Source organism: Pocillopora damicornis, chromosome 11, assembly GCF_964200805.1.
Source record: "Pocillopora damicornis chromosome 11, jaPocDami1.2, whole genome shotgun sequence".
Taxonomy (NCBI): Eukaryota; Metazoa; Cnidaria; class Anthozoa; order Scleractinia; family Pocilloporidae; genus Pocillopora; species Pocillopora damicornis.
The window spans coordinates 4,245,721-4,259,879 of NC_142680.1; the positions used below are offsets into that span (position 1 = coordinate 4,245,721).

The 14,159-nt window shown below is 37.6% G+C and overlaps 1 protein-coding gene across 1 annotated transcript; it reads left to right on the forward strand.

Annotated features, from left to right (window-relative positions):
- The first annotated feature begins 61 nt into the window (after positions 1–61).
- LOC149037095 (protein sidekick-1-like) lies at positions 62–13,266 on the forward strand. The gene is made up of 13 exons (XM_089188394.1): positions 62–367; positions 838–985; positions 1,534–1,839; positions 2,162–2,464; positions 4,569–4,882; positions 5,142–5,286; positions 5,969–6,282; positions 6,751–6,898; positions 7,514–7,816; positions 8,140–8,442; positions 9,847–10,113; positions 10,481–10,789; positions 11,384–13,266. Exons 1-13 carry the CDS (start codon positions 62–64, stop codon positions 11,719–11,721), a joined length of 3,504 nt encoding a protein of 1,167 aa, XP_089044520.1. The 3' UTR covers positions 11,722–13,266.
- The last annotated feature ends 893 nt before the right edge of the window (positions 13,267–14,159 follow it).

Below are 14,159 nucleotides of genomic sequence, written 5' to 3' on the forward strand. Positions count from 1 at the left end.
TTTCATTTTCATGAACTATGTTTGCTATTCAAATAAGTGACCTTACCTTGCAGCTTGTGAAATGAAAGCCATTGGTCTGGCCAGTGGCGGTACAATTCCAGACAGCAGCTTTTCTGCCTCATCGTATTATAGTGCTGGGTATATACCATCTAATGGTCGACTGAATGGAACTAGCCTGGGTTGGGCACCCAAGACTAATTCCGATCCTGCCGACTACCTGCAAATTGATCTTCTGTATGAGTATGTTATCTGTGCTGTTGCTACTCAAGGAGCTTATGGTATTAATGAGTGGACAACAAAGTATAAGATTCGCTTATCAATGAATGGTACCACTATGGTCACCTACCAAGAAAACAATGTTGACAGGGTAAGTTTATCTAAAAATCTTGTGAATATTCATGTACATGTCAAAAAAGCAAAAAGTATGTCGGTCCTAGAACACAGATTCAATTTTTGAGTCAAGTGGAGGGAGACCAAGGAAGTGTTTACTTTGTTAAGACTCGGTCTTGTTGTTTAATAGAATATGAAATCGATACCAAAGGAAAAAAGAACCGCGTGAAAGTGTTTTCAAAAACTTATATTTTGGTGTTTGTCCAACCAGTGGTTGTTGTATTATAATTTCTCACAAAGCTATAAGTACCTCTCCCTTAGGTTATTGACCAGAAATGATATACAGGGTCACATACCGGTTTAGTGTTAGTTTTGAAACAACAGAAACTAAGCTTTTCCATAGCAGTTGTTGACATGTAAATAGCTGATGCTTAAGAGCGGTCTGTTAAGCAGTAGTGCTAAGAACAGTTTGAGATAATGATTTCAAATTTTTTCCACAAACTATAGGTCTTTCCTGGAAACTCAAATCAAAATGGCATCGTAAAAAACCGTTTACAGGAATTTGCAAGTGCAAAGTATATCCGCTTTCAACCAACAACATATTACGGATGGAAGGCACTGAGAGTGGAAGTTTATGGAGCACTTCTAACAAAAGGTATTTATTTGCTCTAGCTTGTTAGCAGAGCTAGCTAACGGCGAGTTATAAAATCTCCAATATGGATATAGCTTTGCCATTGGTCAGGTGAGAATTTTGTGGAAATGACATAAGAGCTGACCATATGAGATGAGAGAATTTGAAAATCATTAATTTAGTTCTTTTTTTAAACTTTGAATCCACTCTCTTCTGATCATTTAGTTCTTCTTTTGCTAAATTAAAAAAGTTTTTCTCAGCTTATTATTTGTGGTTTTTATGAACCAGTGCCTGATGTGATTGTAACATTGTACATTGTAAATTCTGGAGCACTGTGGGTTGCCAGTGTAACATAATAATTGTTCTCCTATTTTGTTTAGCACATCTTCATACTCAGGATATAAATAATATATATTTAATGCATAAACACAATCCCTACTCATGATCAATGATCCTCCACTTTGATCTGAGGAATATGTAAGCCTCTCTAAGGTCACGAGGATGATTAATTTACATTCATATCACTAAATCAACCGAGAATTATGCCAAACAACTGGTGATGTTTATTTCAGTTCCATCCCAACCTCCTACTGCCTTCAAGTTAACTGCAAGCTCTTCTACCAGTATTATAGCGTCCTGGCAGTTGCCACCAGTCTCTGCTGGACATGGAAGAAACATTACTGGATTTAAACTGTTCTACAGAAAGAAAGGTTCTGTCGGATCAGCAACAACCTTGACTATAAGCAGTGGATCAACATTAAGTAGAAATGTCACCGGGCTTGATAAGTACACAGAATACGAATTTCAAGTGTTGGCCTTCACTTCTGATGGTGATGGACCAAAGAGCCCTGTTGAGGTGCAGAGAACAATGGAAGATGGTATGTGAAGAGTAAAGGTGAAAGAGAAAAGATTATGGCAATTGTTATTCAAAAATTAATTAAAACTGCGATAAAAAAAGCAAAGAAATGATCCTCCCAGTTAGGTTGTAATTTCAAGCAATCGCAGCAAAGACGTTTGATACTGATTCAGGCACCAATGGGATTTGAACCCATGTTCCCCAGATACTAGATGGGTGCTGCTACCAACTGAGCTGTAAAGCCACAGGTTAGGAGCGTGGTAACTTCTCAGAGACCTCATTGTTTGGTAGTAACCATTAACAAGACTAGTATGGCATTAAGCGCTACAGTTTTTTAATTGCAGCTCCATCACAAGCCCCGAGGAGCTTCAGTGCGACTGCAGTTACTTCTACAATGATCACAGCATCTTGGCAGTTACCACCAGCAGACTCCAGAAATGGAGTAATCGTAGGGTTTAAATTATTCTACCAAAAGAGTGGCTCCGTTGGGCGAGCAAGCACCCTGACCATTAACAATGGAACAGCATTAAGTAAAGATGTCACTGGGCTTGAAAACAACACGGAATATGAATTTGAAGTGTTGGCTTTTACTTCAGTTGGTGATGGACCAAAGACCTCACCTGTAGTGGTGAGGACCATGAAAGATGGTAAGAGTTCTCAGAAGATGTTTAACACATTTTCAAGTGATTTTGTGTAGCAACAGCAAAATTTACTCTACTTTTGAGGAGATTGTTGAATGAGATTTAAACCTGCCCAGTCTTACATTTACAATAACCGAGGAGGTTCATTTGCGGTTCATAGCATTTTGGGTTTCGTGGTATAGTTAAACATGTATGGCCATCAGATTCAAAAGCTGAAATTTTTTAGCTGTACATTAGACTAGGCGTATGTCTGAGAGAGGTTCACTTCCGTGCTTGGAGTAAAGAACTTTTCATGGTACCAAGGCACCCTTGTTTGACAAAAATTTGATGACTGCCTATACAAATTTTAAGACAACTGCTAGAACAGTTTCTGTAAACTCTTGAAGACAAGTGCATAATTTTATTTGAAAATTGTTTGGGAACGTTTGGAGATGACAGCTACAACACTACAGATGCATGAATACTAATTTAAGGCAGACCATAATGCATCAAGACAACCATTACAGAAGGTCTGATTACAACGTGGAGACCTTCAACGCACAGGTTCAGGATCTCAACACTTTCACTGGGGTCCAATAGTGAGCCTGTGGACCCCTGAACTGAGACTGGAATGCAGGAAGGAGGACTGCTCTCGGTGTCCTGGTCAAGAGTGTCCCCCTCAAATGCGTGACTGGTTCTAAGTATGATTGAGTTATCAGCCAGAAGCTTCTTGAAGTGCGATGAATTACGTGTCACTTTTCGGTTGGCCCTTTCTGCTGTTAGCATGCTGTGATGCTTCTTATTGACGGTCAATGGGGTCAGGTGACGTCGACAGCTTTTCTCGCTTTGGTTGTCTGATCAGTACTGTGTCTCCAACCTAAACGTCGCAATCTTTGATGGCTCTCCTAAAATCAGCTTGGCTCTTGATCCTGAGTTTCTGCTGGGCATCTCTTTGTCGCATGACTGCAGGGTCAAGACTTTCACCTCTTGGCACAACAACGGGGTTGGGTAACTTGATTCTAATTGGTCTGCCAAAATGGGGCTGTAGCAGGGGCAACACCCGTAGTACAATGAGGAGTAACACGATAGTTGTGTAAGAAACGACACATATCTTGCTTCCAGTGAATGGTGGTGCGTAGTACCTTTCCAAAGGTCCTCATAAAACGTTCCACTTCTTCATTAGCTTTAGGTGACACGCGTTCGCGGTTTCACCTGGGTTTTGCTTCGCCCGCTGAAACGTGAAAATCTTAAATTCCACATTCTTCTTCGGGTCAAAGTAGGCGTCCAGCTTCGTTTTGGCCGTTGCAAAATCTTCACCGGTGTCGGGTGGAGTGTCAAAGAGGTCAGACACTTCCTCCCCGGTGTGGTACGGTAAAAGAGCTCTCTGTATCTTCCTATCACTAATAGCAGTGGTAACAGATAGGTTTTCGAAGGTTGGAATCGCTTCAGCCATCACAAAGATTAGTCACACGGTCACACATACGGCTATGAGTATCGAGGAGTGATTTTTTACCGATCCTCGTCCCCAATGTAATGTTTGAACGAAGGTGTATATCACAGAAGACGACACAAAGTCAGCACACTGGTCATATTGGAATTATTTGTAAAAATTACTTTATTCCCAGCATGCTTGGCTACATGACGGAAGGTGTATCACTCCATTGTCTAACATTAATCACTACAAAAACCAAAGAAGCCCTATTGCTATTAGCATATACTAAAACAGTGGAAGCGTTGAAGGTGCGCCCTGATTGGCTAATCAAACTCGGAATATCTTTTGCTTTTCACCTCCGAGCAACTCAAGCCCGAAAATATTGCTATTGTAACAGAATTAATGACTTGTGATCATCTTTTTGTGTTATATTATACTTAAATAACTATTTACAGAAGTGTCGGTGGCAAGCGAATGATAGTTACCTTGCCTCTTTCTGGCTTAGTAACTAGCAATCACTAGTCACCAAAACTTCGGTGAATAGTTTTTAATTATCTAAGACACAGACCTTTAACTGGAGGTACCAAAAGGAGAGATTCGAGACATCCATGTCCTTTTTACATCCAATCCATTATCCCTTAAACAATTCTTATTATGAATATGTTATGATACGTGCAAATGTAAATTTTGTTTCTTTAGGGGCCTGTGTTGATTTTGACCTTGGAATGGAAAGTGGAAAAATCCCAGATAGAAATATAATTGCTTCTTCTGAAGAAAGTGCCAGCACACCAGGCAAGAATGGTCGACTGAACTACGCATCAGGATCATCATGGTGTGCAGGAACAAGTGACACTAGCCCATATCTACAGGTTGATCTACAGACACTTCATGTCATCTGTGCTGTGTCCACTCAGGGGAATTCTCAAGCAGATCAGTGGGTGAAGAACTACACGCTACAATTATCCACTGATGGGACAACCTGGACAGACTATAAGGAAGGTGGACAAGTTAAGGTATATAGGAATAAAATGTGAGACATAACTTCTCAAAAAAAATTAGAATAAAAATTTACGACTGTAACATAAACTATGAAGCGTGACGGTGTAGAATATCCCACAGAGATGGAAGTCTTGTTCAAAATTAGAATTTTCGATCTTATCAATTATCGTTAAGACTGCTAATTACACTTCGTGATATTTTTTATCCTGCTATTTCCTCGAGTCGCAAAATTAGAATCCAATGGTGAGTTGCGAGTATTTGTTTTTTTTCCAGTTTCTGAGGGGAAATGCTGACAGAGAGTCAGAAGTGAAGCATTTTGTGTATGGAGTATTACTCAGATATCTGCGATTCCTGCCACGAACACACCAGGGTAGAGTGTGTATGAGGATAGAGGTGTTTGGAGTGGAAAAAAAGCCTAGTAAGAGTGAAACTGGAATGTGTCTTTGCGTCATTGCATGTGTCATTGAATGTGTCTTTGCGTCATTTGCATCATCACGGTGTTGGTAGCATTAGTACTATTAGTGAACTTCAGTGTAGTCATAAATATTTTCTTAAAATCTCTAAACAAGGTTGTTCAAACCTACTCTGTTATTTTGTTGACGTATGTTTGTTATTCAGACGAGTGAGTAGAATTTTTGAAATCAAAGACACCAAACCACTCCTAATAACCAGTTAATCTAAAGTTGAATGCTGAATTCATGGTCAATACTTACTTAGATAACTAAATTTACGTCAAAGGAGGATAGCTGATAGGGAAGGCTTAAATTTGAATTTGTCGCTGGGACTCAAAATGCAAGTATGAAATTTGAAAAAAATCTGATTATTTCCAGTTGGTAGATCAGTTGTAATTTTTGAGTGATAGATAATGCAAAAATTTGGCTTTAAAGTATCGGGTAAAATTGAATTTGATCTGTGTAAGGGTACATGGAGCCTCATCCTGGTCACTACTTCTAATTCATTTGTACAAGGAACGAAAACAACTCAGAAATCTACATGCCATATGCTTACGCGTTCCACGGCGCATGCGTAAGACCGCAGATCTAGTAAGATTACCATGTCAATTGTGGTATGAAAGATGATTTTAAATCGTTACTTTGCAGCTTGTGAAATGGAGGCCATTGGTCTGGCTAGCGATGGTACAATTCCAGACAGCAGCTTCTCTGCCTCATCGTATTATAGTGCTGGGTATATACCATCTAATGGTCGACTGAATGGAAATAGCCTGAGTTGGGCACCCACGACGAATTATGATCCTTCCGACTACCTCCAAATTGACCTTTTGTATGAGTATGTTATCTGTGGTGTTGCTACTCAAGGAGCTAATGGTATTAATGAGTGGACAACAAAGTATAAGATTCGCTTATCAACGGATGGTACCACTATGGTCACCTACCAAGAAAACAATGTTGAAAGGGTAAGTTTATATAAAAATCTTGTGAATATTCATGTCCATATAATAAAAGCCAAAAGAAAGAAGGTCCTAGAACACTGATTCAATTTTTGAGTCAAGGGAAGGGAGAGCAAAGAAGCGTCTACTTGGTCAAGACTCAGTCTTATTGTTCAAAGAGGATGTAATCGATACGGAAAAAAAAACATTGTGTGAAAGTGCTTTCGAAAAGTCTTATTTTTTGGTGTTTGTTCAACCAGTGGGTGTTGTATTACAATCTCTCACAAACTACATGTATCTCTCCCTTAGGTTATTCACCAGAAATGATACACAGGGTCACATAATGGTTTTGTGTTAATTTTGAAACAAAAGAAACTACGTCTTTCCATAGCCATTAGAGATATGTAGATAGCTGATATTTAAGAGCGGTCTGTGAAGTAATAGTATTAAGAACATTTGACATAATGATTTCAAATTTTTTACCAAAAATTCCAGGTCTTTCCCGGAAATTCAAACCAAAATGGCATTGTAAAAAACAGTCTACAGGAATTTGCAAGTGCAAAGTACATCCGCTTTCAACCAACAACATATTACGGATGGAAGGCGCTGAGAGTGGAAGTTTATGGAATACTTCTAACAAAAGGTATTTATTTGCTCTTGTTTTATCTCCCCCATGAGACAAAAATGAAGTCGCATTTACAAACTATTTGTGGAAGGCAAGGTTAGGTAATTATGCAGAGCTAGCCAACGGTGAGGTATAATTACTCCAATATTGATAGAGCCTTGCAATTGCTAAGGAAATAATTTTTATTCAAATAACTTTAGAGCTGACCATGAGAGATGAGAGAATTTGAAAATCCATGAATTTAGTTTTTTTAAACCTAGAATCCACTCTGCTCAGATCGTTCAGGTTCTTCTTTTCTAAATTAAAAAGATATTTGCTTAGCTTATTATTCGTACATGTTATGAAACAGTGTCTAATGTGATTGTAGCATTGTACATTGTGGATTCTGGAGCCATGTGGGTTGCCATTGACACAGAATCATTTCTCTCCTATTTTGTATGACACATCTTAACACTCGGGATACAAACAATGTATATTTAATGTATATACAGAGTCGCTACCCATGATCGATGATCCTTTACTTTGATATGAGGAATATGCAAGCCTCCCTAGGGTCTCGAGGATAATTAATTTACATTTATATCACTAAATCAACTAAGAATTACAGCAAACAACTGGTGATGTTTATTTCAGTTCCATCCCAACCTCCTACTGCCTTCAAGTTAACTGCAAGCTCTTCTACCAGCATCACAGCTTCCTGGCAGTTGCCACCTGTCTTTGCCAGACATGGCAGAACCATTACAGGGTTTAAACTGTTCTACACAAACCAAGGTTATGTGTCAGCAACAACCTTGACTATAAGCAGTGGATCAACATTAAGAAGAAATGTCACCGGGCTTGATAAATACACAGAGTATGAATTTCAAGTGTTGGCCTTCACTTCTGATGGTGATGGACCAAAGAGTTCCCTTGAAATGGAGAGAACAATGGAAGATGGTATGTGATAAGTGAAGGTGAAAGAGAAAAGGTTATCACAATTTTTATTAATAAATTAATTAGAACTGTGGATAAAATCAAGCAAAGAAAAGATCCTTCCAGGTAGGCTGTAATTTCAAGCAATTGTAGCTACGAAGCTTGATACTGATTCAGTATCGATGGGATTTGAACCCATTTCCCTCAGATACTAGATGGGTGCTGCTACCAACTGAGCTGTAAAGCCACAGGTTAAGAGCGAGGTAATTTTTCAGAGACTTCATTGTTTGGTAGTAACAATTAACTAGACCAGTATGGCATTAAGTGCTAAAGTTTTTCAATCGCAGCTCCATCACAAGCCCCAAGCAGCTTCAGAGTGACTGCAGTTACTTCTACAATGATCACAGCATCTTGGCAGTTACCACCAGCAGACTCCAGAAATGGAATAATCATAGGATTCAAATTGTTCTACCAAAAGAGTGGCTCCGTTGGGCGAGCAAGCACCCTGACCATTAACAATGGAACAACATTAAGTAAAGATGTCACTGGGCTTGAAAACAACACGGAATATGAATTTGAAGTATTGGCCTTTACTTCAGTTGGTGATGGACCAAAGACCTCACCTGTTGTGGTGAGGACCATGAAAGATGGTAAGAGTTCTCAAACGATGTTTAACTCATTTTCAAGTGATTTTGTGTAGCAACAGCAAAACTTACTCTACGTTTGAGGTGATTGTTGAATGAGATTTGAACCTGCCCAGTTTTACATTTACAGTAACCAAGGAGGCTCATTTGCGGTTCATAGCATTTTGGGTTTCGTAGTATAGTTAAAGATGTATGGCCATCAGATTCAAAAGCTGAAATTTTTTAGCTGTCCATTAGACTAGACGTATGTCTGAGAGAGGTTCAACCCCTCCCCGTTGCTGGAGTGAGAAAATTTTCATGATACCAAGGCACCCTTGTTTAAAGACAAAAGTTTGATGTCTGCCTAAACAAGCTTTAAGACAACTGCTAAAACGTACAGTATCTATAAACTCCTGAAGACAAGCCGTTAATTTTACTTGAAAACTGTTCGGTAACGTTTGGAGATGACAGCTACAACACCACAGACGCATGAGTATTAATCTAAGGCAGACCGTAATGCCTCAAGACAAGAAGAGATCTGACAAACAAAAGGAGATGAGTGCCTCAAAATTTTTTATGAATGGTTGAGGAAAACTGAATTGATAGGGCTAAGGAAGGCGTGAAGCGAATTGCTACAAAGCTAACAAAAAAAAACTTGAAACTAAGCATTGCAAAGTAACCTGGGACTGCCAACAAATGTTTGCAACTAAACTGCTTTGGATCTAAAAGATACACTAAGTTATTGTAACAAAGTTATAATAACAAAACTTTCATCATTCGAAAGGGAATTATCGTCCAGTGAAAGAACTGATTAATAAAACTGACCCATCCATCTATTCCTGGTCTGCATTCAGATGTCTCAGGAACTTTCCCCTCCTAAATAACCATCCTGCTGTTGTTACCAGGTTTGTGGTCTTGCTGAAAGTTATAAAACCAGTTTTTAGTTGGCTTGGGATACCTGGGAGATCTGAGTTCCCATGCCATACCCAGATGCACCACAGGGTTGCAAATGAATAATTAGTTTTTTTGTGGTTCTATTTTGCAAACGGTTTATGTCTAGCCATATTTCGTAGACATTGACACCAAAGGTACTGTTCCTTTCGGGCGATACTATTTGCGCTTTGTCGTTTTTTTTGTTTTGTTTTGGTCTATTTGCTTTGTATATTTTTATATTCAGATATTCAGAGACTTATAGCACTCAGTCAGCACACTTGAACCTAATTTGATCTAACCTTTGATTTGTTTAATGATGAAAGGCTTAAATGCTGATTTGGTTGTTTGTCTGTTTTGGTAATCAACCTGAAGTTGGCTATCAATTGAGGAGCTTTTCTGTTATTGTTTAGTTGGGAAGAGAAGCTGCAAAGCCTACATGCTGCTTTGTGTCCTGAGCTTTATTAAGAAATAACTAATCCGTTTTTTACTAAATCTCAGATAAACCTCACATCAAGGATCTGCCTAAAAGAACCATTAAAGCAGTTGGCGAACTGGCAGTGTTGACTTGTGAGGTTAGTGGAGACCCTGAGGCTTCTGTTACCTGGACCAAAGATGGACTTACCAGTATACCTCGCGCTAAGTTCAAGAAGAACGGCAAGATACTTATTATACAAGATGTTGTTCCTGGTGACAGTGGCGTTTATGAATGCATAGCTATGAACATATATGGAGAGAGCCGTACAGCTTCGACACTCATTGTTGCTGGTACGTAGAAACTCATTTGCAATCACGTTAAACATTGCATACAATGGCATAATCATTTCTTCTGTGAGGTAAATATGGTGGAGAGTAGGTGTATAATTTTCAGCAATACGTTAGAAAATTTGCCAGCCTCTACCAAAGTTAATGACCAAGTATGGTTTGCTAAGCACCACTATGATCACCATTGCAACTAGTCTCAGTTTACTCCTGCCTCTTATTTACAGGTCATTTAATACTTATTGGACTTGAAGGTTAAAGCAAAAAGAAACACCAATGAGAACAAAGCAAACTACCACTCACGATTTTGCATGAGCATGATTTTGTCAAAATTTCCCTTGGTCTCATTACAATTCTCTTTCTTTCTACACAGCGCCACCCAGAATTATCGAAGAGCTTTCCCCTTCTTCAGTGATGTGTGAAAAACAAACTCCGTGTTTTCTCTCATGTCAAGCAACAAGTTATCTTCCGTTTAACTACTCTTGGACGAAAGATGGCCAGGTTCCAACTGGTGATGGCATTAAGTTAATGAATAACAGTATCATTGTCACGCCACGTGATGGAAAAGGTTATGGGGAGTATGTGTGTCGCGTTACAAACAGCTTTGGGTCAACAAATTATAAAATCACTCTGCTTTCTCCTAAGGATAATCGAGATGATGACCGTAAATATTCTCAAAACGGTAAATATTCCTCAACATTCGAACGTGCTTAAATGTTTTCGCTTCAAACATTTTGGAAAGCCTAGAACGTTTTGGAGTTTATGGGCTTCTAATTACAGTTTTTTGATAGAACCAGTTATGTATCAAAAGCAATATTATACGATGGTCTCATAAGCCGACGTTGTTCTGTGTGAAGTTACATTTTTTTGCTTCAGTTAGAAAGTTATGGTGTGCAATGCAGGTAGATAATTCTTATATCAAAATTGGCCTCTTAGGTTGTTAGTAAATCAAAACAGAACTATATGTATACCACTGTTGAGGTATAAGGTTAAAATATCTCCGTGTTTCTCCTATTGTTGTCCTGCTGGTTCAAGATTTCTGGAGTACGAAATCTGGAATGAAGAAGGAATACGAAATTTATGAGATACAATGAAGAACGACCTAAAGACGAGAACGTTTGTTAAAGTATTTAGGTTTCGGGGTGAAAAGAAACTTCGTATTCCTTGGTGTGAATCTATTGAAAAAAAAAACAACAACAACAACAACGATATCTATCTAAGCTATGTTTTCAGTGTTTGATAGTTAGTTCTAAAGACGTTTTTTTTCTTTTACTAGGTGTACCACAAAGCACATCCCTTGCCGGTGTAATCGCATTGTCTTGTGTTGTGGTCGTGTTGCTCATTATAATTTGTGGGCTGATATGGCAGCGCAGACGAGTCGTGCTAAGTGAAAGGATACAGGGAGAAGAAAACGTTTCCTTTGAAGGCGTTGAGCCTTCACCCGATCGACAGTCAAATTATGAACAAGCTTCAGACCTAAATACATATATAGAACTCAAACCCAGGCCCTCGAACCATGAACAGTCTCACGTTCCTAGTGAGTATCAGTCGCTGCAGGAAATACCCAAGAACACCGAGCTTCATTACTACACATCTTATTTAGAAGCATTATAAGAGCTTCATTACTACACATCTCAGTTGCTTAGAAGCACTATAAGAGCTTCATTACTACACATCTCAGTTGTTTAGAAGCACTATAAGAGCTTAACTACTATACATCTTGTTTAGAAGCATTATAAGAGCTTCATTACTACACTTCTTATTTAGAAACATTAGAAGAGTTTCATTACTATACATCTTGTTTAGAAGCATTATAAGAGCTTTATTACTACACATCTTATTTAGAAGCATTATAAGAGCTTCATTACTACACATCTTGTTTAGAAGTATTATAAGAGCTTCATTACTACACATCTTGTTTAGAAGCATTATAAGAGCTTCATTACTACACATCTTATTTAGAAGCATTATAAGAGCTTCATTACTACATATCTTATTTAGAAGCATTATAAGAACTTCATTACTACACATCTTGTTTAGAAGCATTATAAGAGCTTCATTACTACACATCTTATTTAGAAGCATTATAAGAGCTTTATTACTACACATCTTATTTGGAAGCATTATAAGAGCTTCATTACTACACATCTTATTTAGAAGCATTATAAGAGCTTCATTACTACACATCTTATTTAGAAGCATTATAAGAGCTTCATTACTACACATCTTATTTGGAAGCATTATAAGAGCTTCATTACTACACATCTTATTTAGAAGAATTTATAAGAGCTTCATTACTACACATCTTATTTAGAAGCATTATAAGAGTTTCACTACTACACATCTTGTTTAGAAGCATTATAAGAGCTTCATTACTACACATCTTGTTTAGAAGCATTATAAGAGCTTCATTACTACACATCTTGTTTAGAAGCATTATAAGAGCTTCATTACTACACATCTTGTTTAGAAGCATTATAAGAGCTTCATTACTACACATCTTATTTAGAAGCATTATAAGAGCTTCATTACTACACATCTTTTTTGGAAGCATTATAAGAGTTTTGTTACTTTGGTGTTGGGAATATGAATGGAAATAACTAATTAGGATAAACCATTCAACTAAAAAACATATTGTAAGCAGTTGATAGTTTACTATTTCAATGACGGTTTTACTTTGTAAGTAGAGTAATCGTTATCTGTTAGCAAACAGTTCTCTCAGAGGGGCAGTACTTAGGGTAGGGCTTTGTTCCTTGAATCCTCGGTTTATTCTGTTGTTATGTAACAAACTTCAAGGGTTGTTTTTTCTTTAGTTATCTTTTTAATTGAAATTCTACTCTACGCAACAGTTTCTTTATAATTTTTATATTACCAATCTTGTTTCTGTTTTGGCAGATCATAACCGCAAAAGTTTGAAATTTTTTAGGTAGAAAGTAATTTTGGTAAGAGAAAACAAACCTAAGGTACATACTAACTACGTAAGTCGACGTGACTCGCTAGTGAAGTGGGAAACAGTGACGGTGGTTAAATATTGACAACTTACTAATTGCCACCTTTATAAACTGGAAACCAACACTTTCTTGTAAATGATGCGTCATACCCTAAGCTAGCAAGTTATTTGATCTGTTAAGAGAAGCAATAAAGAAAGTTTCAACTGCACAAGAATGCTAGAAATTTCTTCTAACAATATATCGCGTATAGCCAGAACTAAACATTTAGTTATAGCCACGAATGAGAGGTAAATGAAATTATAACTTTGAGCGAGGTTCCCAAACTAAACGAAATCTCTTAGAAGACGATCACACACGACACTTACTTTGCTAAAGGAATCCGTGTTTTCAAGTGGGATTTAATCTACAATTGCATATCCCAGTAGTAGCATGAAAATTTTAATTCGAGTTTAAGTGAGTTCTGAACCTGAATTAAAGTTAAAAGAGTGAATTTGCAAACTTGTTTAAGAGCCATTAGATGTAAAAAGAGATTGAAGCGTAACAATGTAATGGAAGTTGTTCTTTGTATTTTACCTTTTGAGAAAGATTATACTTTTTGAGTCTTTTCTTATGTTTTTATACATATTAGATTCGTAACCGTTAAGCAAATTTATTGGTTTGTACTCTGAAGAAATTGAAAACTGCTAGCTAAACGAATATTACTATTAGGTATTTGTAGATATCTGAAGAGAAAATTTACACTCCAGTCTCTTGAAGACATTTCAAAGCCATAGCCTATTTACAAATTGAAAAAATGCTTGGAAATATTTTTATAATGCAATAACTTATGCGTACATTTTCAACTGTTAATAAGCAACAGAATAGTTGTAGATGATGGAATAAGAAGTTTTTACGAAAACATGTCTCTTATAACATACTCTGTGATTCCTACGAGTTGATCAGAAAAGACTCAGTACTTTCAGGTTTAGGAAGCTTTCGTAGCAAAGAATTCGTATAGTAAATTTTGAATTTGTTTATTCTCTAAGCAGATATTCATTTCCATCTTCCTTCTTGGGGTGCGATGTCGTTATTCTTTTCGTATTGGTATACTCGCGTTACTTT

Coding starts and splice junctions, on each gene's coding strand:
- LOC149037095 (XM_089188394.1), top strand. CDS start 62: ATGAAAGCCATTGGTCTGGCCAGTGGCGGTACAATTCCAGACAGCAGC. Junction 368..837: donor AAGAAAACAATGTTGACAGG/GTAAGTTTATCT, acceptor CACAAACTATAG/GTCTTTCCTGGAAACTCAAA. Junction 1,840..2,161: donor GCAGAGAACAATGGAAGATG/GTATGTGAAGAG, acceptor TTTTAATTGCAG/CTCCATCACAAGCCCCGAGG.